General features: G+C 38.5%; 1 protein-coding gene across 2 annotated transcripts in view; it reads right to left on the bottom strand.

The window, feature by feature from the left end:
- The window catches only part of Ano6 (anoctamin 6), a 177,426-nt gene that overhangs the window by 34,603 nt on the left and 115,828 nt on the right, over positions 1 to 26,995 (bottom strand). For both annotated transcript variants that reach the window (XM_074083210.1, XM_074083211.1), the window contains 7 exons: positions 24,625 to 24,690; positions 23,478 to 23,765; positions 23,240 to 23,353; positions 21,434 to 21,549; positions 17,225 to 17,359; positions 10,042 to 10,147; positions 6,377 to 6,437 (listed from right to left, as the gene is read on the bottom strand). In XM_074083210.1, the coding sequence (XP_073939311.1) occupies positions 6,377 to 6,437; positions 10,042 to 10,147; positions 17,225 to 17,359; positions 21,434 to 21,549; positions 23,240 to 23,353; positions 23,478 to 23,765; positions 24,625 to 24,690 (886 nt within the window). The remainder of the gene's footprint in view (positions 1 to 6,376; positions 6,438 to 10,041; positions 10,148 to 17,224; positions 17,360 to 21,433; positions 21,550 to 23,239; positions 23,354 to 23,477; positions 23,766 to 24,624; positions 24,691 to 26,995) is intronic.

Genomic DNA, 26,995 nt, shown 5'->3' with positions numbered 1-26,995 from the left:
TGAGTCAACTCTCCTTGGGCTGCATATGGAACAGCACCACATAGCTGCTCACTTATTAAAGTCCCATATACCTGCACTTCCCTGGTAAACATCCATATATCCTTGCCAACAGAAGACCCCTACGTGAATTCAAGTAGGGGTCTGGAACTGCACATACCCCCACCCTGAAGTTTTCTCAGTGCTCCACAATCACTATGAAATTCCAGTGATAGCCCAGTCTCTCAAGAAGATTACACTTTATTTCCTATGCCAGCCTCTCTTAAGCTCTTCAAAATGTGTAGCACGGGTGCAGCCTGACCTATATTTGCTTCTAGGTTTACTGTCTCTCATGCCCATGAGAATGTCACCTTCACAACAGCAGGGATTTTGTTTTGTTCACAGTTGAGCCACTGCACACAGTAGGCACTGAACAAATGATTTGAAGGAAGCCATGCCAGAAACTGGGAGGACCCCACCAGTTGGGAAGTCATCTACTCAGAAGTCTCAGCTGACACAACCTCCCTCTGTGTATGACCATCCACTTTCACCATTCTCTGCTATAATAATCCACCTGGGCCCTCAGTACATTCTGGCCCACCCCAGATGAAGAATGTACTATGGAGAATTTTTTTTTTTTTTTGAGACAGGGTCTCACTATGAAGCTCATGTTGGCTTTGAGCTCATGATCCCCCCGCCTCAGCTTCCCAAGGGCTGGGATTATGGGTATGCACCACATCAGGCTACCATGGAGAATTTGACAGTTCAATTTTTTTGGTGGTACTGGGGTTTGATCTCAGTAAAAATGCCATGCCCCCAGTCCTTTCATTGCTTTTGTTATTTTTCAGATAGGGTCTTGCTCTTTTGCCTAGGGCTGGCCTTGGACTGTGATCCTCCTATGAAAGAGAGTATGAGGTCTCCTTCATAGACGGCACCACTACACCCAGCTTATTGGTTGAGATGGGGGTCTTGCTAACTTTTTTGCCTGGGCTGGCCTCCCAATTCTGGCCTCCTGAGTAGCTGGGATTAGGGTGTGTACAATCACATATGGCCCTTTGACAGCTTGGAGTTGAAGTCACAGTCAACTCCAGCATTCTTGACTGGGTAGAGTTCAGAGCAGATGGACTGCAGGATCACCTTGTGTACTCTCTTCCCTCACAAATTTCAAATATAATCTGAACATAACTCTTTTAAAGGAAATTGTGATAAAAGACATTAAAATCCCACTTGTTGTACTTTGGCATCTCCCATGGGCTAGATATGGTTTGAGTATATCCCCCAAGGGATTCATATGTTGGAACTTGGTCCATGGGAAATGGTGGAACTTTGAAGAGGTGGCGTCTGATGGAAGGTGATTAGATCACCAGGGTCACTGCCCTGGGAGGGGATTAAATATTTTTTATGAAACTCCAGTTACTTTCCAAGAGAGGGGGTTGTCATAAAAGAGTTAGAATGGCCCCTCCTCGGTCTCTGGCTTGCTATCTCACCACAAGACCTTTCCCTCTCATGCATGTTCCTGTCATGATGCTGTTTGCTATGTGACACAGCCAAGGGGGCCCTCTACAGAGCTGGCATCAGGAACTTGAATGTTCAAAACCATGAACTAAATAAATCTGTTTTCTTTATACATTATCCAGCTTCAGGTACTTTGTTGTAAGAATGGAAAACAGACTAATGCAGTAACTAACTATACGCATAAGTGAAACAAACCATTAGTGATCTCATAAACCTACATTAGACTGGTGGTTTCTTATTCCTGTTATAGAAAGAAGGGTATGAACTCACAGCAGGTGAGATAAAAATCAAGGAGACAGAACTGGTGTTTTCTAACCCATTCCTATTCTTCAGAGCCCCCCTGCTCATAAAATAATGCAATTATACCAATGACAATAAATATTTCTACATCTTTCTAAAAGCTTGCTACAGATTTATTAATATACACTGCATTCTGTCAGTGATCCAAAGGTTGAGAACAGCCAAATTATTTACAGAGCTCTTATACTATGCTTGTCACTTTCTGTCTCTGGGACATTAGGTAATTTGCTTCATCTACCTGAGTGTCATTTTCATCATCTTTAAAATCATGCCATTTACTCAGTATCTATCTAGCAACAGTACCAACAGACAATAAACTTAGCTTTTTTCCCTTTCACATAAAGCAACATAAGCAATTCTAATCAATGCTATAAAGAAAGCACAGTGGATACCTTTCCCCCTCCTCCTTGAACTTGAATGTAAGGGTTAAAAAGGCTGCTGTTTACCAAACCCTGAGCTTCAGGAAGTGTTCTGCCTAGGAAGTGATAGGACTGTATGGTAAGCAGAAATGGCTTGGTGAAAAATACTGAGTTGTTAGCAAATCCTCAACCTTGAGGGCAAATCCCTGGTGTTGCAGGGTGTTTTGGTTCCTTGTTTCACATGCAGCCAAGGACTCTGTGGGGTCTGTGGAAGCATTAGTACCTAGTCCAATCCCTAGTGCTGTGCAGTACTTACTCCACAGCAGACATATACTATGTATCCCAGACTAAGAGCTCCAAACTGGGGTGACCATGCTTGATCACAGACAGGAAATTCTGTTGTGCGCCTTCCGCTCTGTCTCCCTTGGAATGAGGCAACTAGTAGAGCTCTACTGGGGAGGACCGCACTTCTGTTTTCTGGCAAACCACATACCAGGCGGATCTAGTCAATTAGATATACTGAGAACTCTTACATCAACATATAATAAGAAAAGAGGAAGGGTTGCCTGGGTCTTGGGAATCAAAAACACCTTTGCTTCTTCATTATGATATTATTACATCTAAAGAAAATATAGATCAGATGAAGAAAATACCCATACACAAAAAAACAGGTATTTGGAGCAAAAGAGGATAGTATTATATTTGGCAACATGTAAGGACAAGACACACACTGATAGATGGGAGTGTTCTGGTTGCTGAGTGGCTGCTGAGTTTGCTGCTAGTTGGGTGCAGGGGCTCACACCTATAATCCTAGCTCACTGAGAGGTGGAGACTGGAAGAACCGTGTTCAAGGCCAGCGTGGGCAAAAAGTCTGTTAGCTCTGATCTCAACCAACAGAAAACTGGGTATGGTGATGTGTTCCTGCCATCCCAGATACATGGGAAGCTGGAATAGGAGGATCATTGTCCAGGCTGGCCTGGACATAAAAGTGAGACCCTATTTGAAAAATAACAAAAGCAAAAAGGTATGGGGGGGTGTGGTTCTAGTGGTAGAGCACTTGCCTGGCAAGCACAAGGCCCTGAGTTCTAACCCCAATACCACACACACACACACACACACACACACACACACACACAAGTTTTCTGCTAAAGTTCTGAGATATTTTAACAAGCCTCCAAACTATTCAGTTCTCATTACTCACAAAGTCCTATAAGGTAAATTAGCTTGGTGAGTCTTCATTGCACCTTCCTAACTTGAGGACTAGAAGGTTAAGTTACATTTCTCAGACTCTCTTGCAGCTAGGGTCCCAGAAGTGATTTTCTAAATGCTCAGGAGATGCATCTGTGTGTCACTGAAATCAGAAACTGAGTTGAATGGTGGCAGAGGTGGAGGTAGCAGGAAGTGTGTTATTTTGCTGCTGTGGTCTCTGCAGGAGCAGGTCTGGAACTAATGGTTACAACAGCTGTTTCCTCAGGGGTTCCCAAGTGCAGCTAGTTTGGCTACCTGATTCCCTGGATCTTTGTGAGCCAGGTGTCTGTTGTTTTTCTGGAAATCATTTAAAACTCAGCCCTCAAATGTGAAAACTGAGAACTGCTGTCATGAGGCCAAGAGTATGAGCCAGGGAGAACCAGGTGGAAGTAGGTAAGAAACACCAAGGAATGAGGAGGGTAGGGATGTGTTCAGAACCTTTACTTGAAAGATGGGTTGTGTTTAGGACTCCATGAATCACTGTGATCAAGGCTTTGCCTAAAGAGATGGACATTTCCAGGATAAGCATATGATTTGTACTATCTTGACTATGAAAGTTTTTCTACCCTCAAATTATCATTTCTAGGGAGCAGAAAAATGCTCTTAAGTGCCATATGCATCTGGGCACAAAGGAGATGCTCCAGGAATAGCATGACGGTGATAATAAGTTCACATGAGCCTCCCACCTGCTCAGCTCTGCTGCTTTAGACTTTCTGTAATGAGGTTCACAGCAGTAGTTCTCATAAGGCAGAGGTAACCAGGAAAGCAACTATAAAGCACTTAAAGAGATCATAATACACATCCTTAAAGACATATGTAGGATGCTACAAGCAGAGCTGAAATGGTTTCTGCATTCTAAAAGCAAACAAAATAGAATCAGCAGCTCAGTATGTAAGACAGTTCTATAAACAAGGTATAGTTAGTGATCAGAGAAAAGAAACATAGCTAGGAAATTTGAGGTTTGTCTTCCTGTGTCAAAATTAATACCCATTTTTGCCTTATTTACAATGTCCTCTTTAATTGAAACTAGCAGCATCCACTAGTACATGGAGTTCAACACATGTGTTAGAATCTTAGCGACTAGTACTGATGATGGTCAAGGCATCAGTGAAAAGTGCTTACTGTGTATGCAGCACCTAAGCTCTTACTGGAATAAATGATGTATCTTATTACAATGAAGGAGTACAGCGGATCTTAATACAGGAATCTGATCTTTAGGTTTTTTTCATTTTTTTTTTGAGGTACTGGGGATGAAACCCAGGGACTCACATATGCTAGGTAAGTGCTCTACCACTGAGCTATGTCCCTACACCTCTTTCGTCTTCTGTGTCAAATATCTGCAACAGTGTGGTCTCCAGTAAGAACATACTAATGTCTGAATGACAATGTCGCTTGTTGGGGGATCTGGCCATCTTATAGTTCACTTTATTCAGGAGGAGCAGCTAATAGCTCTCAAATGTGTAAAAAATAACTGGTTATCTGTACAAATGATTCATTTGGTGACCCTTCATGGGTCAAAAGAAACACTGCTGACGACACCTGGCAATGCCTGTCTCTGTGAACTGTGTATGTTGGAGTGTTGCCCTCTCAGGATAAGATGGAACATGGTTCAGTTCCTTTTCCCTCTTTCCTATATCCTGAACCTTGTGGCCCCTTGACTTACACAATGAAATTGGAAATGCATTTATCTTTGAAAATGGGAATTTTTCTTCTATGTTAGAACATTTACATCAATTAAGCATTTAAAAGTCTACATTTAAAGAAAATAATTGCCTCGTTATATTAACAATGCTTCACAGAGTAAGGAAGATGAACATAGTATTCAAGTTCCTAAAGAATCCATACTCTTTAGGATTATACCTGCTCTACTTATTACATATAATTTATTATTGTAAGAGTCAAACAGTATTCAAGTTGCTACACAGAACTATGTAGAATTATATCTGCTCTACTTATTATGTAAATTTGTTGATTATAAGAATAAAACATACTTATTAATATTCACTCAAACAGAAGTGTAAAAAAAGAAGGTCACCTATAATCCTGGTGTTGCTTCCTCCCCATCTCCATAAAAATTAGGTTGGATTACAGCTGTGGGGACTATTGCAAACAGGCTGAGCAGCCCTAATCTGAAATCCAAAATACTTTCAAATCTGACAGGATATGTAAAACACTTTTGATTTTGGAGCAGTTTGGTGGTACTTGGGTTTGAACTCAGGACCTTCTGCTTGCTAGGCAGGTACTCTAGCTCTTGAAGATTTTGGATTTTAGATTTTTGGATTAGGGATGTTCAACTAGTAAGTCTATGCAAATATTCCAAAATATGGAGAAAAGAACTCTTGAAATCTGAAATACTTCCTGTCCCAAGCATTTGGGATAAGGGTTACTCAAATTGTAATGGCCTATACATAATGAATCGTGCCTCCTGTATCCAAGTCTTCCCACTCCCCACACAGGCTTGGCCATATGACTTGCTTTGGCTGATGGGACATTAGCACATTCGGTGCAATCATAGGCTTAAAAATGCCTGACGAATTGGGGCTTGTCCTTTCTTGCTTCTCTTTAAAACCCTAAAGCCATGTGAAGAATCCTGGATTAGTCTATTTGAGGGTGAGAGACCATGTGGAGCAGAGAAAAGCCTTCCCAGCTGAGCCCCACAGACCAAAGTAGACTTCTTACTGCCAAGACCATCCCCACCAGCTCACCGCAGAGATCAGCTGAGCCAGTCCATGCCTGAAAACCTTCCAGCTGACCCAGAGAAATCAGGTTTGTTCTTTTAAGCTGCTACACTTTGAAGTAGATTTTTATTCAGAAACAGCTAACTGATGCATTGCTGGCTTCAGTTACAGAGTTCTGGAAAGCCAAAGCTTAGCTGATCCAAGGTCCTAAATGTGAGTATTTTGATAGCCTACACAAAAGTATGTAATTCTATTGAGTACAGACACACACACTCCTGCAAAAAAGTGAAAATGACTTACCCCAGACTCCCATAAATACTGCAAAGACCAGGGTTCCAAAACTGTCAAAGATGCATAATTTCTGAAAAATATATAATAACAGACAAATGTGGTGGTTTACTTATTAGAATTAAGTAAATAGGCAATGCTTAGCGTATTCTGTGCTGTGAAGTTCTTTTTAAAGCTGATACTAGTTTAACAATCACTATATGTACTTCATCCTCATAAATAAGAATTTCTCATTCTTTTGAAAGCCAACTGTCTTTGCTGTGTTAACCTGAGGGCATCATCCAATGGATCTTTCCATATTATGATAAAGAAATAGGTGCAGCTGCAAAGATTCCACTCAGTTTAAAGCTTCCATCAGGCTTGGAGAACAGCTTGTTTTATGAGCTGTCATAGTGACTATGAGGAAGTGGAAAGAAGGCTTTAAGAATACAGTGCCCTGTAAACAACTTTCAGATTTATGATTTGCCTCTTTTCATCATCTTATCCCCTCTCAGAGGTTCAGTTCCAGAATTCCTCCTTTTCTTGTTTAAAAGAAAGTACAAATCTGGGGGTGTATGTGAAGATGGCTCCTGTCCAGGAGAGTTCTACTTCCTCAAACCTAAGGATGTTTTTTCTCTTGTGGCTGACAGGTGCTTTCACCAGGATAAAGGCTACATAGGTGCTTCTGCTAACATTACCAGTAAGGCGATCATGCATGATAACACATCTTATCAAAGAAGGCTCTGTTCACTACTTCTGCTAAATTTTATCTCATGGCTAGCATATAAATAGCCTATTTCCCTCTATGACTTCTGGAAAATCTTTTAGTTAATAATTTTTTGTTGCTGAGCATAGTTTTCTAAAGAAAAAAATCTATGAAGATAACAGAAAAAGTGACAACCATATATTATGTCCACTTTACAACAGATTATATGAAAAATACAGAAGGGTACTGGCTAGAAAAAGAAGTCAGAGGTAGAAAAAAATTTTTCAAGTAATAACAAAGCTGTTTCTAAGCAGGAAGTCTACTTCTGTTTTAGGTAGTTTTTTGGATAGCTCTTTATACTCATATAATGTGGTAAACTTTCATCTATGTAAAAACATTAGTGATGTGATTTTCATAAAAGAATATACACCTTCTCATCCATCTGATTTCCAAAGCATGTGTGTCTACACACCCACACATTTATATGCATCCCCAATCATCCACACAGACCTTGATCAAAAGCATAATTCTATATTGTCTCATTCAATTATTAGTCTAAAAATCCAGCTCAAGAAAGATAAAATAAATAAAAGTGCAACAGCTCTGGGGAACAAGGAGTCAAAGTTTTGGGATTTCACACACATGACACATTTCAAATCTTTACAAGCTGTCTTTTAGTGTTATGCTTTATCCTTTACTACAAGTTACTACAAGAAATGTCCTATGAAAAATAGTTCTGCATGCGATAATGATGTTACTAAAGATTCTGTCCAATGTCACTCCCATTTCAGGAATCAATGCAAGCCTCTATTTTGATATCACTGTATTTGCCCTGACTCCATCCACCCTGGAAAGAAAAAAACCTTACCTATGAATTTTTGGCTCTACTCTTTTGGAAAAACATCAATGGAAACACATATGTCAGTAGCAGAGAAAATGAAAAAAAACAAAAACAGAAGCAAAGAGGAAGGGCAAATCTACCACTACTGCCAAGATCACACTAGCTGCCTAACCTTAAGGTGGGGATGTACCTTGCATCCCTATAAGGGGCAGTTGGGCCACACTGTGATAGGATCAAGGACCCAGGGAAAAGAATAAGATGTTTGGTTTCTCTGCTCTGTTCTGTGAGCCATATGGAAATAGGGGAGAAAGTAAAGGGTTTTCTTGGTAAGAAGTCTAGCATAGTGTGTTTGGCACTATGGCAAAGACAGGGCAAGACATTTTGTTAAGATTAGCCCTAAGTCAGCATAATGGTTGAGTCATGTGAAATAGGAAAGACAAGAGCTGCATATGAAGGCATGCTGGCACAGGAACCAATCAGAATCTTAAAAAATAACCATCTGTTATGCTTTCTTCCTGAAAAGGAGCAAAACCAAAACTTTATAACAATGTATTTCTCAGAAAAAAACAGTAGAACTTTCATGTTTTCCTTTTAACTTACCAGCCACAAAGCTAAGACTCTTATTCCAACTTTAGTCACAAAAAAAATAGTAACAGTCCCTGTTATTTGTGTAATTGTTTCTTAATTTCCTTGGTCCTGATTTTATATTTCTACTTTTAATTTGCTAATCTTTTTTAGTGTACCTGTCAATTAGTGGATCTCTTTAGAAAAAGAGATAGAAATTAACATACAAATATTACATATATTAAGCAAGGAAAACGTAACTGAATTAGCCAACAATCAGAAAAGCCAGAAAAGGGGCTCTTCTTTGAACTATCTCTTCTCTATTTCATCCTCCACTCATATTTTTAAATGTTTCTTTCCCTTTGGAAATGATTCTGTCAAGATTCAAGGGATCCTGTATAGCTATCCTTATCTCAACCAGCAAAACCCCTTGTTCCTTCCTATTATTGCTTATACTCTCTCTACAACAAAATTAGAGATAAGGGCAAAATAGTTTCTGCTGGGTATTGAGGGGGGGAGCGGGAGGGGGTGGAGTGGGTGGTAAGGGAGGGGGTGGGGGCAGGGGGGAGAAATAAACCAAGCCTTGTATGCACATATGAATAATAAAAGAAAAATGAAAAAAAAAAAAAAAAAAAAAGATTCAAGGGATCCTTCAGGAAATTAGAATAGAACCAAAGACCCATGTTTTCCTTGAAAAAGGAAGAGGAAGAAGAGGAAAAAGAAGAGAAGACCACAGAGACATTGAAAGTCAAGTGTAGGATGGGTAGGTGGAATAAAAGTAATGAGAGAAGACGTAGGGGAGGGACTAGAGTGAGGGCTTCTAGGGGAAATGGACTTTCCATTAGTCTTTTTGAGGGGCACAATTTGCCTCTGGTACCACCATTGGTATTTGCCTTAAGTCTTGGGCCTCAGGATATATACTAATTAGTGACCTTTAATTTATGAAATAAAATCACTGGAAAGCAGCTTCCATGATGTTGGTTGTATAATCTGCTACAGGTATTTACAGTATAGAATTTGTGTCAGGGGCGGGGAGCAATTAAATCTATTTTATTTCATAAATAATGTGTAAAAATCCACATGGTGACAGTGTCCCATAACTCACCTTAACCAGGCAGTGGAACAATTTTTCAATATAGATGCAGATTTGAGAGTGAAGTGCCTGGTGCCATTGGCTGGCGAGGAGCCTGGTCATGTCAGGAAATGAGATCTGCAATCAGTTTCTAGATTTGCCAATTACTAGGGGGGCAGCCTTAAGTAGGCTGCTTCATCTCTCAAATCCTCAGTGTTTTAATCTGTAAACTGGACATGATGACAATTCCTCCTTCATCTCTCAAATCCTCAGTGTTTTAATCTGTAAACTGGACATGATGACAATTCCTCCTGTATCACAAGCTGCTGTATGTGTCAAAAGTGATGCTATCAGCACAAGAACTGATACATAAAGTAGCATCAATCATTATAATAGCAATACATTCTGTCAAAATCAGACTTACATGGAGTAAATCAGAACGTCTAGGGCCACATAATGATCACTGGAAGAAAAAAGTTTTATTGTGTACAAATAATTGGAATAACAAAAATTACCTTCGATGATTCACAAGTAATATTGAGTTGCCAAAATGGACAGAGCTTATCGCACTGAGGGCACATTATGATCTGTCCGCCAATATCAGGATTACAAACTTCTTTGCTAAAGAAAGAGAAGAATAAAATGTAATTTAAAAAATTTAATGAAAAGGACTTCCTTTTTTAACAGCATAATAAAATCCAGTATCCATCCATGGTAAGAAATAAAACTCAATTCTTATTAAACTAGGAATAGAAGTGACCTGTATTAGCTTGACAAAGACTTGCTACATAAAACCTATAAAAATCACACTCAATAAGTGCTGAAAGTCTTTCCTTTAGTTTAGGAATAAGACAAAGGATCCTCTTACCATCACTTCTTTTAGTTGTAGATCCCTGCCTAGCACATTAGCCAAACAAAACAAAACAAAAAAAACCCCACAAAGTCATGAGGATTGGTAAGAAAGAAAACAGTTACTACTAACAAAATACATGATTGCCTAGACAGACCACTCAATAGAACCTATGGATAAATTATTAGAATAAGTTTAGTAAGTTTTCTGGACATAAAATCAATATATAAAAGATACCCAGGGACACAAAAAGGAACTGTGTTCCTGTATACCTGCAATGATCAGAAAATAACTTTTAAATGTTGTTTTCAATAACTTAAATGTATAATGTCTAGGAATAAATCCAATCTAAGATGTGTTAAGATTTATATGGCAGAATTATAAAACTGTCTTGAAGACAGTGAGGAAAATCTACACAATGATATCTATAATTTAGAAGAATTAATATTTAAAGATATCAGATCTGTTCCATTTAAGCCATAAATTCTATGGAAGAGCAAAAGCTCAGAATAGTGAAAACACAACTTGAGAATAAGGTATTATTGGTGTAGCCTAAGAAAAACAACCAATGTAACAAAATAAAGAGTTCAGAAATAGGTCTCTACCTATACAAAAACTGACTTATGACAGAACTGGACCAGCAACTATGTGATGTGAGAGCTAATTCAATAAATGGGATGGCATAAGAGAATATCCATATGGAAAAACATGAAATTAAACCCCTAATAATGTAACATATAATTCAATTCTAGGTGGGAAATGAGAACGCCATCAGTGTCAACTTCAACTTAGAGTAAGGACAGAGTTCATAAACATGAAACAAGAAAGTATAGGCAATAGAGGAAAATAATGACAGTCAAATTTTAAAAAGAATGTCATTAAACAATAAAATTAAAGGCAAAAAAACACTAGGCACAAACTGGTGAGTTTTGTAACATGTAAAAATGGCAAAGGATAACTTTTCAGAGTATTTAAAGAACTCCTGAAAATAATAAGAAAAATCAAGAAACAGTTGTATACTGCTCCTCTAGGAAAAGCCATGCAGATGGACCCCTATGGGGTCCTTCAAATAACTCAGTAAAAACAAATGGGCTTGGGAAACACTTGGAAAACCCAATCCTTCATAAAAGCATTGGCAAAAATTGTCAAAAATCAACCTTTGCAGAACTCTGGAAATTAGCCAAATGTGTGCAGTGATTGGAGGAATATTTATTTGAGGGAAACTGGCTAATCTCTATAAGAATAGTGAGTTCATGGCATTTTAACCTGACCAGTTCCCATCTCTTCTCCCCTGCTTCACAGTAGTCTAAAAACCACCAGCCTCACAGCCATGGGAGTTGTGAAAAATAGCAGCATAGTAGCCCGGAATGGGGTAGAAATAGTTTGGAGTGTCCCAAAATACTTCATCTCCAGAGAACTGTCAGTATTTGACCTGTCCAGCAGCAGCCTGGAAAAAGCTGCATGCTGAGGATTTGTTATTTGTGGTCTTATACTCAGAGCTCACACTGTGCGAAAGGCCCAATCCCTAATTTGTCAGTTGAAAGCAATCAGCAGGAATTAAACATTGCAGCTGCCTGAGGCAGTGATACCAGCAGATGCTAGTGCAAAAGCTTAAAAGGAAGAATTAGGGACTGAGGTGCCCATAAAGGACTTTAAAAAGCTCTAACACATTCCTGAGTTTGTGGAAGGTCACATGCATGTGTCAGACAGTGCACAAGGCCAGTAAAGACATAAGAAAACCTTAATCTTTCACTTCTGGCTAACCCTGAGTTTCTGCACAAGAACCTTAAGGTTCTTGCCTACGGAAAAGGCAAGGGAGAGCTGAAAACTGCCTGCTGGAGTATTAAACACATTACCAGACATATACACACTCACAGGCAGAGAAAAGGGAAGGATTGGTTTCATCCTTTAATGAAATTACTGGCCAATTCACCCATTAGCTAACAACTACTCTTACTGAACAGACTTCAATGCCCACACATGACAAAGAATATAGACCACAGATTTAGTCCAGGAATAGCAGTAGTGAAAACACCAAATAGAAGTAACAACAAACCCTGAAGAGGGGGAAAATCTGATATACATATTTGCCACATTATAATAAGTTCTCAATATAAAAATCACAAGATACACCAAGAAATAGAAATGACCTAACATACAGCAGTCAATGAAAACTGACTCTGAGGACACTCACACATAGCACTTATTAGACAAACAATTTAAATAAGCAATTATACATACTTCAACATGCAAAGAAAATCATGGATCTAAAGAATTAAAGGAAGGTACGTGAACAATGTCTCACCATGTAGAGAATATCAATAAAGACAGGAATTATTAAAAGGAACCGATTAGAGACTCAAGAGCAACAAAGTACAATAAGTGAAATGAAAAACTCGGCAGAAGGGCTCCTCTGCAGATGGGAAACGACAGAAGAAAGCATGAGTGAAGTTAAAGCTATGAGCTTTAAGACTGTCTAGTCTGAGGAATGGAAAGAAAAAAGAATGAAAAAAATGAATACAGTTTCAGACACTAGAGGGACAACATTGACAAACCAACACAAACATTACATAAGGCCCAGAAGAAAAGGAGAGAAAGGGGCAAAAAAAAAAAAAAAAATTAGAAGAATTTATGAAAACTCCCCAAATTTGTTGAAAACATTAATCTCAAACTCCAACCTCAACAAATTCCAAGTAGGAAAAACTCCAAGATCCAAACCTAGTTCCACCATACTCCATATGTCGAAAGACAGAGCTGTGGAAAGACTCATGACAGCAGAAAGAGAAAACTGACTCAGCACACACAAAGGCTCCTCACTAAGATTAGAAGCTCACTTCTTATCAGAAACTATGGCGTCCAGAGGCAGTGGGATAATGAATACTAAGTGCAAACAGAAAGACTGTCTACCAAGTATTCTAACCTTTAAAAAGAAGAAGAAATTAGGACAAGGCAAGAAAAATAAGTATAAGATATTCAGGTTGAAAAGAAAGAAAAAATATTTCTACTCACAAATGGCACGATACTACATATAAAAAGCCTAAGGAATTCACCAAAAAAAACAAACAAACCCTATTTGGATAAAAAAGACATTTCAATGAGGTTGCAGTATGCAAAATCAATATACAAAAACAACTGTATTTCTATATACTAACAATAAGTAATCCAAAAGAGAAATTAAGAAACCAATTTTATTTATAGTGTATCAAGAAGAATATAATACTTATCATATATCTAAGGAAAAAAGAAAAAAGAAGTATAAGACTTATACATGGAGAACCACAAAATACTGGTGAAATTTAAAAAGACCTCAATAAATGTTAAAACATCCTGTATTCATGGAAAACAAGACTTAATACTCTTAAAATGTCACTATTCCCCCAAACTGACCCAGAGAGTCAACACAATTCCATCAAAATCCTAGCTGAATTTTTTGTAGAAATGGATAAGTGGATTCTAAAATTTACATGGAAATGCAAGGGACCTGAAATAGCCAAAATGATCTTGAACATATTGAAGTTTCCAATTTCAAAACTTACTGCAAAGTTACAGCAATGAGTTTAGTACAGGGCTTGTATAAAGGACAGATATGCTGATCAGTGGAAAAGAACTAGGTGTGCATAAACTTTTACACATATGATAACTGATTTTCAACAGATTGCCAAGATAACTCAACAGGGAAAGAAAGCACCTCCTCAAAAATGGTGCTGGGACAACTGGATATATATGTGAAAAGAGCTGGACCCCTACCTCAAATCATTTACAAAAATTAACTCAAAATTAATCACAGACCTGAAACTACAAATCTCTTAGAAGATAAACACTGAGAAAATCTTGATGATTTTGGATTACTGACGTCTTAGATATGACATTAAAATGCAGATAACCAAAGAAAAAAATAGGTAAATGGGATGTCATAAAAATTAGAATTTACTGTGCTTCAAAGAAATGCTATGAAAGTGAAAAATTGATCCACAAAATAATAAAGAGTATTTTCAATGTATCTGCTATGGTCTGAATGTGTCTGTTCCAAAATTCAGATGTTGCCTATGTCATATTAAATGATAGGACCTGTGAGAGGTGATTAGAACTTGAGGCCTTCTCCCTCAGGAATGGAATTATAAAGGAGTTGACAGGAAGTGTTTGCCCCTCTTGCCCTTCTGCCACGTGAAGACATGGCATCCTTCCAAAGTACGCACAGCCATCACCAGACACCAAATGCTGGTGCTTTGATCTCAGACTTCTTCCCTCTGGAACTGCGAGAGATAAATTTCTGTTCTTTACAAATTACCCAGTCTTTGGTATTCTGTTGCAGAAGTTCAAAGATACTAAGACAATAACTGATAAGGAACTTATATCCCGAATATATAAAGAACACAACTCAACAAGAACAAGACAACACAATTAAAATAGGTGAAAGATTTCAACAGACCTATCTCCAAAGAAGCTATCCTAATGACAAACACATGAAGAGGTGCTCACTATCAAAAGGATTAGGGAAATAAAGATCAAAAACAACAATGATATACTACATCATACTAGTTAGTATGATTAATATTAAAAAAAGTAAAAACAAACAAAAACCCACATGCTGTCTGGAATGTGGAGAAACTGGCATCTTCACACATTGCTAATGAGAATGTAAAATGGTACATTATTTGGAAAATACATTGTAAGTTTCTCAAAATGTTAAACACAGAATTACCATGTATCCCAGCAATTCCATTGTTTGTTCAAGAAATTTGAAACCACATGTTCCTACAAATGTTTGTCAATGTTCCCCAAAATTATACCTAATATCCCAAAAGTGTGAATAACCCAATGTCCATCAACTGATGAGTGGATAGACAATGTGACATATCCATCAAATGGAATGTTATTCGGTCACAAAAGGAATGAAATACCAATAAATGCTTTAACATGGGTAAACCCTGAAAACAATATGGTAAGTGAAAAAAGGAGTCACACATGGCCATATACTGCCTGGCTCCATTTTTTGGGAAAGTCCAGAGTAGGGAAATCCAAAGAAACAGTAAAAGTTAATGGTTGCTAGGGGTCAAGGGAGAGGGGAGATAGGGAATGACTGCTAAAGGAAGGACACTGGTTTCTTTTGGGAGTGATGAAATGTTCTAAAATTAGATAGTGGTGATGGCTGTACAAGTCTAAGAATATACTTAAAATATCTGATTGTGTACTGTAAATAGGTGCATGTTATATTATATTGATTATATCATGATAAAGTTGTTATTTTAAAAGAAGGATATAAATTTTGAGTCTGCATTTTAAGAAGAGGAAATATCCATCGTGTCCTACACTTGTATATACATGTTTTCAAAAACACACAGAATTAAATGTACTTTGTAGGGCAACAGACATGTGATTTAAAATACAGAAAATGCAAAAGAATGATAAATACAAAATTTTATATGTTAGCTGTTTCCAAAGTGGAAGGGGAGGGACACAATTGAACAAAGCACTGTTAATTCAAGATAATATTCTTTTTCTTAAATTGGAAGATGGGTCATTATTCCTTATACCTAACAGAATTTTTTCTATTCTTGTGACTCTATTAGCATATAAAAGAGCCAACTGAAAAATTAAAAATTTATATGTTCTAAACATTTTAAAGATACTCAATAATCAAGTAAAGTAAAGTAATTCTGAGCACAGGCAGTAAATCCCCAAGACCTCATTCTCTATAAATTAATCTGTGCGAAATGGCAGGAAATATGAAATGTTACTACCGTGGCGATTTCATGAGTTATAACAAGAACAACCCCATGAGAATTTTATAAAAATGTGACTTCTGCACTCTGAAAATCTATTTTTGAAATGTCTTAGTTAGCATAGGCTGAAACAATATATAAAACAGTGGAGAAGAAAAAAAAATTTGGGGGCAGGGTGTCAGCATTTGGCTATCCGTCCCAAAGTCTTTTTCAGTAAGAGGGGGAGAGTACTTCAAAACCCTTCTGCATTTCCTAGCTGAAAAGCCACAAAAGACACAAAATCCTCTATCAAATGGAATGGGTAATTATCCTGATGCTTCAGGGCTGCTGTGTACGCATCTTGTTTTAGGATCCAAGTTTGTAAAATTTGGTCATCAACTCATTGTTGGTGCCCAGAAATTCTGATGTGGCTGTCACACCTGGATAGAGGCCGCTTGATCAAGAGACAGTGGTTCATGCTACACCCCCTGCGGAGGCTAAGACACCCACAAGCAGAGGCATGACAACACAATTCACAGCCCTTTGGAGTGCTTGGTATCCAGGGATTTCCTTTACCCAGTGCAGCTGGTATTTTAATTCCGACATCGAGCACAAGCGCACTCTCTGTCACTTATTTATTTTTCCCTTGACATTGTGAGGAATAAATAAAGACACAAAACCATGACTAGTTACTTGAGTTTTTAAACATGCAATTCTTATTTTAGATTAAGATTGAGATGTCATTTTGAAAAGCAGAAAGCTTCACCAGTTTTCCCACTGAAACCTGGAAGAAATGAGAGGGGCTTCTGCCTAGCTCTGCAAGGCTGAGCAAAGCATTCCTGTGGGGCCAGAAGTTCAAGGGTAATCCTCCCTCAAGTCCTCCTTTCTTTTTCAAACAAAGAATTGTCTTAAAATATTGGAGTGTTTCCTAAGGGCAATGCTCCTGTCAGAGGCTGGGGTGGATTATCTGAGAAAAATGTTTTCCCATTTCACTTAGTTATTATGCTCAGAACAAAGGGGATACCTCATCCAAAGCAACGAACGCTCTGTGACAAGTCTTCTTTTACCAGGAGAGTCTAAAATCCTGCAAATAATTTTTTGTCTAATCAACTTTCCAGAGTGGTAACAGGAATAAACAGAGGTTACCTCCATGTACAGTTTTCTTGATTAAAATACCCGTAGAGAAAGCAGGCCACCCCCACAACTGCTGCCAGGAGGAGCATCTGAGTGTAATAGCCCAGCCAAGCGAAATAGATCCCAATCTTCTCTCCATAGTACTTCCTGAAGAAAAAGAGATTATTTTTAGAACACACAGGTAATCACTCTTCAGCTTCATCCCAATACTAACTTCTGAGTCTTAACTAATGGAGGCTTTAAGTGAAAACCTCTGACTCAAATCACCCTCAGAACGTATTCATCTAACAGTAAGATCCTGAGTTCTACTATGAAATGAAAAGTGTATCACACATTATAGAACTACAGAGCCTTATCACTACCTGTTGAAGCAAAGTAAAGTTACATGAGAGGGATTATTGCTGAAAAAAAGAACAAACGAGTAACACGATCATTCTTTGTAAAGGCTAGCACAATTTTACATATTCATCAAAGATTATTTTTTTATGTGCATGAAATAAATGAGCAATTTGCTCAGTTATCTGGTTTTACTGATTTAGAAAACTTCCTTTGGAGGAAATGTAATATAAGTCACAAATAATAATAAGAAAATGACTGATATAATATAATTGTCCCATTTACCTGTGGGGGAGGGGGATACATTCCAAGGAACCCAATGTCTTGAAACCTTAAATAGTGTAAACCTTGTATATACACTATGTTTTGTCCCTATGCAAACATACATATGGTAAAGTTTGATTTATAAATATGCACAGTAAAAGATGACTAATAGTAAGAGGTATGTGAAGATAGTCTCTCTCAAAATTTTGTCATTTACCTTATTTTGTCATATTTAGCTTTTCTCTCTCTCTCTTTCTCGCATTCAGTGCTGGGTTTGAACTCAGGGCTTTGTGCTTGCTAAGCAGGCACTCTACCACTTGAGCCATACCCACCTCTTCTTTTTGACTGTGGGTAACTGAAGTCACCAAAAGTAAAACCGCAGGTGGTGGTGGGTGGGGGGACCACTGTGCCAAGCTGTAGTGGAATGTATCATGATCAAAGTTCCATACAACTCATTTTGAGAGTGGGAAAGGGCAGGATGGATACAACTCAGGAATCCACTGCCCTGTATTCTTTGCAATGAGCACTTCTTATTTTTCTATGTTGTAAACATTGAAGAATGTGCACTTTGTGAAATGGAAGAGGTAGGAGGAGAGATTAAAAGAGGGCAGGGTAAGCAAGAAGCAGTGCCAGAACTGTTCCTGGCAAAGACAGGGTTTGGGAATGAGGAGGAAACAGTGATGTGATGGTAAGGCAGTGTTACTAGGCTCCTGTTTTCCCAACTGACTTGTGTCTGCCTCCATCTAGTCTGCAGCACCTGGACACTTCCTCAGTTTTGAGGCCTATATGGGACATGAGGTTCAGAATGGAGCTGAGGTGAACTCCTAGTAGGGACTTGGCTCAAGCTGCAGTCGTGGGAGGCTTCACACAGGAGCAGTTCTGGGCTGGGTCAGTGTTTACTGATACCAGCACCACAGATCACAGGCCTGCTGGAGACTACATCCCTGGGGTAACGGAAGGGCTGGGACTGGCATGGAATCAGGAGCTGGGTTGAGCAAAGTGTGCTCACTTACACGTGACTTGGGCTTTGTGGTCTAGCAAACAGCACGCTCAGGACAGTACCTGGAGTATGTTCTTGCTATGATTTTGACGACGTGTAAACGTGTCCCAGAATGGTCACGTGCTGAAAGCTTAGTCTCACACATGGAAGCATTAAATGGGGGTGGGACCTTTAAAAGATAAAATCCACTGGGAAGTTGTTGGAGGCGTCACCCTTGGAAGGAATTAACACGAGACCATGAGTTAGTTCCCACAAGAGGATTGTTGTGAAAAGAGCGAGACTAGTTCCTTTCCTTCCTCAGGCTCCCTGTCTGGCCATGTGATCTTTCCCTGACACGTGTGTCCCTGCCATGAGGAGGCAAGGGGGGCCTTCAAAAGAGTTGGCGTTATGCTGTTTGGACTTTCAGGCTCCAAAACTGTGAGCTAAAATGAACCTCTTTCTTTATAAAGTAGCTAGGCCTGGGTATTTTGTAATAGTAATGCAAATAGGTTAACGTAGTTCTTATGAATGACTGCTATCATCACAAAAAAGAGACAACTGGACATTATGTACCTTGTGATAGAAACACTTGACTACATGCATTAAATATTTTTGTACAAAATACATCAAACTTTTTGATAAAGATCTCACTACTTAGCTAAAGCAAGAACTCATGGAACAGAGGAACAAGTTCAAACACCACCAGAGATGAGAATGAAATTAGCAAATGGAGAATGCAGTGAATTCTTGCACAATTGCAAGGAAATCAAGAAAAAAAAATCTTACAGATTACATGAAATTTGAGAGATATTTGAGTTATCATATCTGGACCTGATTTGAACCAAAAAATTATTATATATGTTTGAGATAATCAGGGGAATGTGAATATCGATTATTTTATGACATTGAAGAATTACTACTGTTTATTTTTCTTAAAAATGGGTATTTTGGTTATATATAAAAGAGAACTTGTCACTTAAAAAATAGATGTTAAGGAAATAATATTTGGAATTTTCTTCAAATGGTCTAGTGGAAGAAGGAGACAAGGAGGTAGAGATAAAGTTGAAAAGCATATACTTTTTGCAGCTGGGTGACAGAAACATGCAGACTTTATATATTTAAAATTGAGATGTCAAAGAAAGAACAGTCACTTGGCTCCACGTGACTTGAGGATAACCTTGCTCTTCTCTCCTCATACTCCCAACACCCAATCCTCAGCCAAATTCTGTCAACTCTGATCCCAAAATACATTCCAAGTCTGCTCCCACAGTCCCTTACCTGGCCTACACTAATAACTTCCCATCTGGTCTCCTTGCATCCTATGCCCCCTGTAATCCATTCTCCTCATTATCTTTGCAAATGTGAATGAAAACAAATTACTTGAATGCCTCTCATTGCACTTCAAGTCTAAACTCCTTCCTTGATCCTGCTACCCCTCCTATTTTATATCTTCTCATTCTCTTTTTCATGAGCACTGGTCTTCCACATTTCTTTGAACTTGCCAAATGCTTTTTGTGCTGCATAGCCATTGTACAAACTACCCTTATTTTTGGAATGACTCCTTCCAAAAAGTGCTAGATCCTTTTCACTATTTGGGTCTCAGCTAAAATATCACTACTCAAAGATAACTTTCTTGACTCACTTCCTTATCTACCCCCTAATCTCATCTCTGTTACTTCTTTATTTCAATTAAAAAGTTTTCTAGGGCTGGGATGTAGCTCAGTGGTACAGTGCTTGCCTGGCATGCTTGAGGTCCTAGTTTAAATTGATCACCAGAACTGAAAAAATTTTTCCTCTCTTTATTGTTTGTTTGCTTGTTTGTATTTGTTTGTTTGTTCTTTGGTCTATCTCCCTCCAGCAGTACATAGAGCATATGCTCAAACCACATAAACTTATGGAATAGCCAACACTGGTGCTTTGAGAAGCCAAGCCCTGAGTCAGTCATTTTTTCTTATGAGATATAATGAGATTGTACCTCACAGCAGATACAGCAAAACAGTGAAAACTGTTATGTCTTAACATAAGATAGAAACCAAATCTATATTTATTCCTGTGCAGTAAAGAATTTGATGGATCTTGCTCCCAGCTCCTTGGAGGTAACTTCTAACCCCTTGGAATTTCCTGAGAGATAAGAATGTCATTTTATTCATTGTGGCCTCTGTGGATCACACCTGAAAGTTTATGCCAATGAGGTGAGTCATGGTGGGCCCTAGACAGGTTGTGCTAATGAGATGACTCAGGATGGAGCTGTTCATACCAAAAAAGATCAACCAGGTGATTACAAACTTGTGGCTGTGAACCAAGTGATACTGACTGGACCTGCAGGGATAGGAAGGAACTATAGTTTTTTGTGGGGAAGGGGTGCAGGAATGGTACTGGGTTTCAAACCCAGGTTTTTGCACATGCTAGACAAGCACTCTACCACTGTGCTACACTCCCAGCGCAGAAAGGGACTAGAGACTGAGCCACATGGGTGATGAGTCCATCAATCACGCCTACATAATGAAGCCTCAATAAAAACTCTGAGCTCAGAGCTGTGGGTGAGCTTCCCTGATTGATAGTATTATTTGAATATTGTCTTTAAAATGCCACAAGGGTAACCCTGAGTGCTTCCCACTGGGGTGCACTCTATAATAACCGACCTGATAAGGTCCAAGGGTTGCTTTTTGTATATGCTTCGCGGATGAGCCCATTCCCTGTACAGAAGGTATCGTTCATTAGGGCAGCTGGGATCCTCTGACTGACAGCCAAATGTGCACTGAGAAATAGAAGATAACAAGTTAGTGACATAGTCATCATGATTTCACAAACCTGTTTATTAAATGTGGCCTCTCTTGCTGGAAGGGACAGAAATACTGCTGAATTTTTAGTGACTCTAAACCAGGTTATTGCTATCTTCCTTGTGACCATTTGTGAATGAATATGGATGGAGATGAATGCTTGGATGTTATAATTCTGGGGTGCTTGGTGGGATTCCCAGGGATGCTTAGTGTCCTACACATAGGGCTGCCTTAAAAAATAAAAAACTGGGTCACCCAAGTGCCCAAATCCCTACAATAGAGGAACATCTGACAACTGACCCCTTTCCTCTGACAATGGGAAAACCAGGGCACTGGCCAATTCTAAAACTCAGGATTCTTTGTCTCCCAATTCAGCAGTTATTCTGTGATAAACTGTATCAGAAAAAAAACAACAACAACAAAGAAACTTGACATCATTTACACCCTTAGCATATTCAAGAAATGAAACCTCCTGCCTCTGCTTAAATTCAGTCACACTTTTCTGTCTGACTCATCCTCCTACTTCATGTACTGGAACCAGATTACCACCTAGCCACGCCTTGGCATGGGCCCTGATCTCTAGTCAGCTCTCTCCTGAATACCATACAGAATCATTCCCTGGCCTAGATATGGGACCACTGCAGTTAAAAGAGATTTTATCAGAAAAGACATGATGTGGGCAAATGTCAAGTGAATACTATAAAACTGTGGCTTTCCAGATTAATATTCAGGACAACTATTTGCAAGTGTCCTTAAAGTTCATGTCATACTACAGCTGCTAATCTTGCTGGGGCACAAAATTAAAACACGCAGACTTGTCTGGTTGGATGGCCACACTGGATATCTCAATCAGGAAGCTCATTACCTGCTTCTCCACCCAGATCCCTTTTCTTTGCTCATCCATGTGTATCAAGTAGTTGTTTGGTGTCTTAGTTTCATTATCCTGTACAGTCCATTTCGATATTGTCTTCATCCATCAGTACAATTTATCTCAACCTTTGCTTTCTTTGGAGAGTCAGACAAATTGATAGACTGATGCCTTTTAACAAGCTCTGGGATATTTTGAAAACTGTATTTCAGGGGGGAAAGTCTATTTATAGAAGGTGTTAAATGAGAATATCTAACATGTTTTTTTCTTACAAAGACTGAATACTTTTTTGGTTGATAATAACATTTGTCAGTAATTATAAAAAAAGTTAACATTTAAATATAGCACTTACTCCATACTAGGGACTAACATTTGACATGGGTTAATTCAATTAATCCTCATAAAAACTCTATGAGGTAGGTCCTATTGTTACCCTACTTTATTGATGAGGAAACTGAAGAGCAAAGAAAATGGCTTTCATAAGATCATTCAGCTACAGTGTGACAGAGTAGAAATTCTGACCCCAGAAATGCTCATGTTGGATAACTGCTCATCAGTACTACTATACTGTGGGAGCAAAACTGTTATTCATTCATTCATTCCATTCAACCTTTTCTATGCCTGGGATGCACCAGTGAACAGGAGGGTTTGGTTCTTTGACCTAAAGGAGCTGTGTGTGGTCTTCCAGCATATTATCTTTACTTTACTAAGGACGAGCCATAAGGCTGGGAAGGTTAGCCTTTCCCCAATGCCACCACCACGTACTCACGGGACCTCTTCATTTTTGCCATTTGACTTACATCATGGAGAGGGAAAGCTGCCTTGTAGATTCCAGAATTCACAAGCCTGTTAATCCCAAACTTGGCAACATTGTTCATCACTTGATACTTGACCCGAGACAGGATGAAGTAAACCTAAAAAAAAGATACAAAATAAAAGGATGAGATTTTAGATTTGACCAATCTAATCATCACTGGATTATTCAATAACAGCTTCCAAATCACTTCAAGACAGAAATTAAATTTGGTTTAGACTTACAATGCGGCTTCTGGTGGCTGGATTGAAGAAGGAATCTCTATCAAGAATATAAAAATCATTCATCCGGTTCTTCTCAAATGGGGCAGTGAAAAACTCTTGCTCTGGCTTAATGATGCTTTCATCCACTTGGAGGACTTTGGTAAACCAGTTGAGAGTACCGAAGGCCGAGGACCGGGTTTTCAGATCATTGGGTTTCAGAGGCAATTTGATGTGCATTACCTCAGCATATGTACATAGCACTTCCCATGGTGCGTGTACTTTTACAAATACAAGCTTGTCATCCAAAACCTATATTAAAAGAATAAAAACACAGACCAGGAAATCAAGCCATTGTTTGCACAATTTGAAAACACAGATTTTTCTTCATACACATGCACAGAAGGTAACACTAAAAGTGAAGATCTGCAAACCATCATAAATTTTTACTTAAAGATAATTTCTTAGTTTGAATTATTAAAAAAGTAATTAAATTATCATAGTTCTTTATCTAGTATTTTAAATGAGAACATTAAACTTGTTAATTTGTCCATCACTTCATCCAAATTAATGACTTAAGATAACAACACTAGAATATTCATGGCAATACTATACTAATGAAAAACTTTTAAATTTTCTAAACCTAGAAATGGACTGCTTAACTTATTGTATATCTATTCATTATGTTATATTGCCGTTAAAATGTCAAAGGGGTCATTTCCCCTTTCAAAAGGGGAATTTATATATATAAATAAATATAAAATACATATAAATAATATAAAATTTATATATATAAATGTGTAAGGAAAGAAAAGTTTAGGACTATAAAGTTATTTCTGGGTAATTAAGATGCAGATAGTTTTTTAATTTTCCCTATGCTTACATTTTCTAATTCTTTCTATAAACTATTTCTTGTATAGAAAAACTTTTAAAAGATTCTTAAAGGAAGAAAATCATCCACAATGCATTTATTATTAAACTCCTTGGCTATTAAAATAGGTCTGTTGACTTTGATCAGAGAAAAGTTATACATTCCATATGATGCAATTCTGACTGACTCCCCTCCCAGCCTGTGCCTATAGTTTAGCCAGGGTTGCATGCTTCCAGTGCAGTACTGGAATTCCAAGTGGCCACAAATTCCCAGTGGTCATGGATGGTCACTGACACTTACTGATCTTGTTGCCTCTAGCTGCAGGCCTTGACAGATGAGGTTATTTTCATATGCTTGTCTTTTTCTCTGTCAAAAGAAATTGGAATATATGTCACTCTTTTAGTTTTAACAAAGGCAGAAAGGTCCTTTTCTTTAAAGAGAAAAAATAACAAAAGCAAATTAGTTTGGACCTGATGAGGAGTTATGTCTTAAAATGGAGCAAAAGCAATAAAGCCCTTGATGATTTACAGATGTTGGGTCTTTAACAGAATGCTGGAGACTGTACTGGATTCCCTAAGCTTTCTGGAGAGCCCTTGGCTTTCCTGGTGGAGTTTGGGGTCACTTGGGGTATACAGAAGTTTCTTGGTTTGGCACAATCGTAACAACTATTTGGCTCCTAAGAGTGCACAAATGAAATTTTCTGAGTCCTATTCACAAATACCATTTTTCAGAGTTAAAGATTCCAGCTTTAAAATTTTTTATTTCCATACTAAACATTCAAATGGTTCAATTACTAGATGTATAAATCATTTCATCCTTGTATGCCTTAGCCAAATTTAATAAAACAGCACAATCTGTGCAATAGTCAATGGATTTGAACCGAACTGTAAGTATAAACATCTGTAGATCTACAAAAATACAGAGCAAATTAATTGCTAATATATGTTTATGTTACATGGCCAATTAAGAAGATGCCAAATACATTGTATTTATTGACATTAAATTCTATATGGCTAGGCTTTTGCAATTTTGCCCCAAGATGTGAGGGATGAATGTAAAAGTGGAGACTTGTTTGACCTTTAGAGATAAGAGGTTTTTTTTGTTTTGTTTTGGGTTTTTTTGTAGTACTGGAGGGTTGAACTCAAAGACTCATGCTTGATATGCAGGCTGTCCACCACATGAGCCACACCCCCAGCCCTTGTTTGACCTTTATTTTTTTTTTTTTCATTTTCAAGTGTTATTAGGAAATTTATTTATTTATTTATTTATTCCTTTTTTTTTATTATTCATATGTGCATACAAGGGTTGGTTCATTTCTCCCCCCTGCCCCCACCCCCTCCCTTACCACCCAGTCCACCCCCTCCCTCTCCCCCCCCCAATTCCCAGCAGAAACTATTTTGCCCTTATTTCTAATTTTGTTGTAGAGAGAGTATAAGCAATAATAGGATGGAACAAGGGTTTTTGCTGGTTGAGATAAGGATAGCTATACAGGGCATTGACTCACATTGATTTCCTGTGCGTGGGTGTTACCTTCTAGGTTAATTCTTCTTGATCTAACCTTTTCTCTAGTACCTGTTCCCCTTTTCCTATTGGCCTCAGTTGCTTTTAAGGTATCTGCTTCAGTTTCTCTGCGTTGAGGGCAACAAATGCTAGCTAATTTTTTAGGTGTCTTACCTATCCTCACCCCTCCCTTGTGTGCTCTCGCTTGTTTGACCTTTAAAAGAATACTTGTGACAATGAAGCAGTTATCCTGTTTGAAAACGGGTGGACATGGCAGTTAAGAATGCAAGCTCCAAAACCAGACCATCCCAGGTTCTAATTCTGGTTCCATTACTTACCAGCTCTTTGACCCTATGAAAAAGGACTATGAAAAAAAGACTGAAATTCTCAGTGCCTCATTTTCTTCATCTCTTGAGCAGAGAAATCCTTACTAGCTCCCTTTTCAGATTCTCATGAGGATAAGATTTAAACTATAAAAAGCACATGAACCTGTATTTCCATTTCCAATAATGTCAGGAGAGAAACTGGACCAATGCTTTCATGGCACACAACTAAAAAGCTGGATGGAATCACACACACACACAAATTTCAGCAGTCATAAGATAGGGAGGAACTGCTGGATGGAAGTGGAGGTAATCCAGTGGGTCCAGCAGTCAGGATACTTTACTAACAGAGCACCACTCATGATGTGTCTGTTGTGAGGGGCCCAGAGAAGGCTGAGATGCAGTGCTATGGACAGCACAGAGAACTTGGACAGTACCTAGCAAATGTGATGTAGCTGATGGTGGATGAAAAAGCTCGAAGGTGAAAGAATATACCTGCCATTTGGCTGAATTTGAGTCCAAGTGGAAACCTTGATATATTGTGTTTATTTATATAAAGGGTTATATGGTCCTAATAACATGCAAGACAATGTTATAGGAACTTTCAAGACAGCACATTTAATTGCTTGCTACACTGTAAGCACACATTACAGTAACTTAGAAAAGAGTCAGCTGGTGCTACAACTTCCCTAGACGTGCTAGAGTCTGAGGAGAGTGAGGAGAGCTCCAGTGCTGCTTTCCCACTCTGCTCCTGCAGGTGCCCACACCCTCTTGACTTCCTCTGTTCCCACCATCTCTCCAAATCATAGTAGGGAGTTTTCAACCCTTTCTACCCCTGGCCTGCCATA

Source organism: Castor canadensis, chromosome 8, assembly GCF_047511655.1.
Source record: "Castor canadensis chromosome 8, mCasCan1.hap1v2, whole genome shotgun sequence".
Classification (NCBI taxonomy): domain Eukaryota; kingdom Metazoa; phylum Chordata; class Mammalia; order Rodentia; family Castoridae; genus Castor; species Castor canadensis.
This window is presented reverse-complemented; position numbering and strand designations above follow the sequence as displayed.